At 37.7% G+C, this 6,000-nt stretch overlaps 1 protein-coding gene across 10 annotated transcripts in view; it reads left to right on the forward strand.

Moving 5' to 3' along the window:
* KDM6A (lysine demethylase 6A) overlaps positions 1-5,585 on the forward strand; it is a 150,164-nt gene extending 144,579 nt beyond the window's left edge. For 7 of the 10 annotated variants that reach the window (XM_062488131.1, XM_062488133.1, XM_062488135.1 and 4 more), the window contains 3 exons: positions 447-573; positions 1,501-1,671; positions 3,906-5,585. In XM_062488131.1, the coding sequence (XP_062344115.1) occupies positions 447-573; positions 1,501-1,671; positions 3,906-3,935 (328 nt within the window). In that variant the 3' untranslated portion in view covers positions 3,936-5,585. The other 3 variants (XM_062488132.1, XM_062488136.1, XM_062488130.1) reach the window with 2 other exon arrangements.
* The last annotated feature ends 415 nt before the right edge of the window (positions 5,586-6,000 follow it).

The following is a 6,000-nucleotide window of genomic DNA, read 5'->3' on the forward strand; positions in this document are numbered from 1 at the left end:
TAGTGCTGATAAAGTAACAGGAGTTTCAGGTTGTTAAAAGAGTCCTTTGGATCAAGCTATAGATGTACAAAATGTAAACAGCTATGCTGAACTTGGCATTCAGGCTAAGCTTTTGCTGACAAATTTATGGTTCAAAGTAAAATACGTGGGTTGCTTTTGAAAACACATTGTTCTGTTGTGCTTAAAAGAGCATTCATGTGTTTCAATCAAAAAATGAAAGGTACAGCCTGTTTGCAGGGCTAGAGGCAGTCCTGAAAGAGCCATAAGTACAAGGCCTGACTTTTCCCCAAAGCCATGAGTCCAGTTATTCTTCCTAGGCAGCTGTTTCTGAAATCCCAGAGGAACACCGAGCTCCAAGTACAGGGTCTTAGAAGAAACTGAAGCTTTCTTGAGTTTTGCTACACAGTTGAACGTTGAACTGAACACACAACTGCTTTTGGTTGCAGGTACTGCCTGTTAAGAACTCTCAAACAGTGTCAGACACTGAGGGAAGCTCTGATTGCTGCAGGAAAGGAGATTGTCTGGCATGGACGAGCAAAGGACGAGCCAGCTCATTACTGTAGCATTTGTGAGGTCAGTGAAAATGTGTTGGGTCATCTACTCTTGTAATATTTATTTAAATTTTGCCCGGTCTTTTGTTGTTGATGATGTTTATATTTAGCTTTTAAGTTGCAGCATCTGCTCTGTGCTGTAAGAACATCTGTGTGATGCTATACTGCCTTCCAGGAGCTCATCCAGATGTTTTTCTAGACATGGGCTGTATTTTGCTGAAGGCTTTCCCACAGTACTTCCACAATACTGTTTTTCACTAGGTTGATTTTCAGTTCTCAAGTTATTATAAAATGCTGTTATTCCTTCCTGCATAAAATTTGATCTGCTGAGCTTCATTTTAAAGGTATATCTGTCTTCATTTCAGAAGTCAACAACACATCCAGAAGAAAGAGAACTTAAATCCTTTTATTCTGCAGGGCATACCTTTTGGCTGATTTTTTTCATTCTACTTAGTGTTAATAGTTGCTTTAAAGTATTAGATACGAGTTTTCAGAAAGCTTAAAAGAAAATAACATTTTCCTATCTCCCAAAAATCAGTTTCTAGTTATCCTCTGGCAGAGCCTCTTGAGCGTGTGGCTCAGTAGTAAGGAAATAAATAAGAAACTTCTTTAGCAGACAGTAAAAAGGAAAAATAGGTATAATTGTTTGAAATCCCCACCTTACTGAGTAATCCCTATTCTGCAAATGAATTGTGCTTTGTCAGTGTTGACTCAAAGCTTTCCCATGGCACTGTTCATGCAGACGTCCTAAGTGTAATATCAGTGGTTTTACACTGCTTCACTCCTCTGCCCGAGCCTTAGGAGAATAGATTTTCCCTGAACAAATCTAATTTTTCTCTTTACATGCACAGGGTAAGGTTGTAAATCATGAAGAAAATGCAGTTTTCATGGTTTTAACTTTTTTAAAAATGAAATTGTAACGCTTGGCTTTTTGTTTCCTGTCTAATAGGTGGAAGTCTTTGATCTGCTTTTTGTCACTAGTGAGAGCAATTCTCGAAAGACCTATGTTGTACATTGCCAAGACTGTGCACGAAAGATAAGCACGAACCTGGAAAACTTTGTGGTGCTAGAACAGTACAAAATGGAGGACTTGATGCAAGTCTATGATCAATTTACATTAGTAAGTCAAATTAATAAGTGGGTGCATAAATACATGATTTGTAAAGCAGTTGTAGACTGTTTTGGTGCTCCACTGTACGAGTACCGTGGACTTCCTGATTCAAATGGAGGTTTGGGTTGTGTGTGATATTTGCAGAACAAAACCTCAAGAGTCAGAATTGTGTGAAATACTACAGTAACTTACTGCAGAACATAACCACTGAGTTTTCAGGAAAAGTATGATATTACAATTCATAAAGTTGTGGCTTTAAAAATCCAATAGAGATCACCTGAAGACCATAACTGGATCAGATGGAGATGGGAAGAATCAGGACAGTGAAGCTTGGAGAAACTAGCACCAGGTTCAAGAGCATCTCTAATACATTGGTTGTGGTATGAAGTCAGTATAGCAGCAGAGCATCCTATGCACTCAGACCCTTCCTTCCCCTTCCCCACCCATCCCCTCCCAAATCAGCACTGTCCTTCTGCTTAGCAAGTGGATGCTCTCAAACAGTTCTGTCTCTTGGCTTGGGGCCTCCTTTGCATTTCAATTTAAAGCAAAAAGCCTCTTTGCCATTATAGCTCTGTGCTATATGTGGCAGCCTCCTGCTTTGAACTTTGTCAGCACAACTGTCCTAACATTTCACCCAGGTTTCATTGTTCCAGGCAAAGATGGCTTTTTTTTGTAACCATGATGAAAGCGATGCTGGATGTATTTATAAGCCTTGGCTTTCTGTCGAAGGAGACAAACATTGGACTAAGTGTTTTGGGAATTTCAATGTTGGATTTGATATGGCAGCCCAGTAAGGGCTGTGCCTTTTGATTAATTTTCAGGTGCTGCAGAAAGCATGTGTTCAGTTATTTCATGTATTGATAGCATGCCAAGCTGTGACCTTCTGAGTTAAAGCCTCGAGGTTCATCAGTAGAGGCTGGCAAGAGTGTGGGACCATGTCCTCTGAATTTAATTCTCTTCATTAGTCCCACAGGGCCTGGGTTGGTTGAACTTCAGTTCATGCTTCTAAGAGGTCACTGTCATTACAGTCTGTGAAATGCTGCAATTTCAAAGTGATGATCTGTTATAGAAAAACATATAAATAAACACCTGTTCTCAGATACTTCTTCCAGTTGAGTGGAAATGGGGAAGAATGTTTCTGTATGGAGATGAGAGGGAGGGAGAGGTATTTTGTTGTCTGTGCTTATACATTATATAGGTAACAGCAATGGTACTGTCCCTAGAACTAGGGTTCTCAACCTGTAACTCCTTCCCCCACCAAAACCTGAGGCTGGGGCTCTGAAGGACATTGATAATTGTTCTTATATGAAGTTCATGTGCCATTCATTTCTTTTGAAGAAGATACATACTCAATTGGGAAAAGTCATAGCCTAGAAGTGACATATCTCAGATGTAGGAGGAGAGTTAAGGTTTGTTATAAACCACAGGATGAAGATAATCTCAGCTGGCAAAGGTGCAATAGGCCAAAGAGAGATTTGGATAAAGTACCAGGAGCAAACACAGGGATTAGCCAGCGTTAGAGTTCCATAGCTGGGTACTCTGGTATGATCTAAAGTGTCTTTAAAGACTGAGCAGCTTTTTGAAGGGGTTCCACAGATGAGCAGGAAGAGAGGACGAAATGCCATCAATGACTCGGTGTTTTGATGGAATGCCACAGAGTGCAGTACTGGGAAGCAGTTAGGTGTCCTCTGGACCTGGTCTCCTGACAGCAGGCAGGAACAAGACACATCACTCTTGAGGCACTTTGTCCCCATGTCATAATCTGAGACCCTTTCCACAGATAACTTAACCTCAGGGGGTTATGTTACTGGTCAGGTACAAGGGAGGAGGGAAAACAAAACCCCCAAAGGCTTTGGAGAGCCACAAATGGACCATATCCCCATTGGTAAGCAGGTTGAGAATCCCTGTTTTAGAGTGTGTAAAGATAAATCTATATTGAGGCCACATGGAGCTCTTTGCTGCTGCAGTGGGACTTGTAGCTGCTCACATCATACTAACACAGACATCCCCACAGCATACTCCAGTCTGCAGTACAGGCAAAATCCTAATACAGAGTTCATAAAATACATGTTGTATTTGGGTAAGGTGGAAAAAAATGCCACTATTCTCTCAAAAGAGTCCTGAAGTGTAAAAAGAATAGTGTGTGTAACTGTTGAACTGTCATGGTTACAGTTTGTGCAGGTCTTAGTTAAACACAGTTTTGCACCCTTGTAGAAAAGGTAATTTAATGTTTTCTCTTTCAGGCTCCTCCATTGCCATCCTCCTCATCTTGACATTTTTTCATGGACATTAAATGAAAACTTTTCTGATATTCAGGAAGTGACCCAGTTCTGCACCACTGATTTTTGTAGCTATCCCGTAAGGCTGCTGGCTGAAAGCTGTGTCTATGCAACCTTCCAAGTGCGGAGTGTCAACCAACTGGACAGGAGAGAGCACTGCCTCCTACTCCAGAACTCAAAACAAATAAAGCTCATCCAGCTGTACTTCAAAAAAATAATTCCATGTTTTGTATATATCTGACAAAACTGGCAACATTATACAGACTACTGACTTGAAGACCACCTCTTTTGTATTTCTCTGTTTCTGGGCTGATGAGTTGGTTTCATCCATTTTTCCCCCCTTCAGAATTTCCCCTTGGAAAAAGTACTAGCTTAGCTGGTCATTTCTTTGTAAGGTAGTTAGAAATTTTAAGTCTTTCTTTGGGCAACTTTTCTTTCTTTTTTTTTTTTTTTAATGTGAAGAGTTAGGTGATATAAATTTTTTACTGCTTTTATGTTTTTCTGTCTTGTTTTGAAACCATGACGGTTACACTTTTGGTTCCTAAATAAAATTTAAAACAATTAACAGCCAAGTCACAAAGATAAATGGGTTGCACATAGACTAAGGAATAAACTTCAGATTTGTGATTTTTGTTTCTAATCTTGATGTAAATTTACACTATTTATAAATACATATTTATTGCTTGAAAATATTTGTGAATGGAATGCTGTTATTTTTTCCAGATTACCTGCCATTGAAATTTTAAGGAGTTCTGTAATTTCAAACACTACTCCTATTACATTTTCTATATGTAAATAAAACTGCTTAGCATTGTACAGAAACTTTTATTAAAATTGTTTAATGTTTAAAGTTTTTCTATTGTTTGAGTTTTAAAAAGATTTTATGTACAGTGCCCAGTTTTTGTTCTTTTTTGAATCTGATTATATATATTTTATATATACTCTTGTGCTTGTGTATATATATAATATATATAGAAACTCGAATATAAATATGTGTATAAAGATTTAGAGACTAAATTTTTCTCGTTTTAAGTTTTACATCTATGGTAGATTTGAGGTGTCTACTGTAAAGTATTGCTTACAAAAGTATGATTATTTTTAAAGAAATATATGGTATGTATCCTCAAGACATAGAATGACCTTCAGACTGGTTTATTGTTAAATTGCACTTTTTGCAATAACAGACCAATAAATAGTTGCTGCCAAAATGTAGTAGTAGAAAATAAGTAACAGCTAAATTTTAAAGCTCTTCAAGAAAATACCAACTTTGACAGGAAGTTTGGCACTAGTTTTAGACAAGGAATGAAGAAGATTGAGTTTTGGTGGGGATGTTCTCTAGATTTCAACCAAATTGCAACTTATATATTACAATATGTTCTATTAACAATTTTAAAAGTTAAGACTGAATCATCTTGGCGTCACTGTTGACCCCAAAAAAGGACATTGTTTTGTGGTATTCTATTGTATTTTCACATATTTTGTAATACAAATTCACTGGTAAATTTTTGAAGCACTAGGTTTATTTAGGACAAGTTTATAATATATCATTGTAACAGTTTGCAGTTTTAATGATGGTATTTATTTTAAGTTGCTCCTTTCTCATTAGCTTCTTGAAAATGCATTAAATCTAAATTTCAAAATTGATAGCTTTCTTATCGATCAGAGTTGACTGATGCAGAAGGTTCTGCATCGAACAGTTTCTCATAATTTCTCATTAGTGGGGTATGTTAGTGATTGCATTGTTAAATTTTTTGTAATCGGTGTGAAGTGTTACAGGCACAGAGCATGCAGATAGTTCCTTCTGAACAAAAAGAATCTCCTCTTACGTTGTAGCTTCAAATGAAGGGTGTTTTAATGAAGAATCAGCACAGTTTATCTAACGCTGTTACAACAGTTTAACCACAGTTAGAGCTGACTTTCTTGCTAGTTCTTACTACTTGGACAAAAGGGTGTAGAGATGAAAGAAAAGCCGAATGAAATGCTCTTGCCAGCAAAATTATCAACTAGCAGTTAGGAAGCCAGTATTTGCAGTTCTGTAAAGGTTTAAGTCTCAGCTCTT

This window comes from Cinclus cinclus, chromosome 2, assembly GCF_963662255.1.
Source record: "Cinclus cinclus chromosome 2, bCinCin1.1, whole genome shotgun sequence".
NCBI classification, from domain to species: domain Eukaryota; kingdom Metazoa; phylum Chordata; class Aves; order Passeriformes; family Cinclidae; genus Cinclus; species Cinclus cinclus.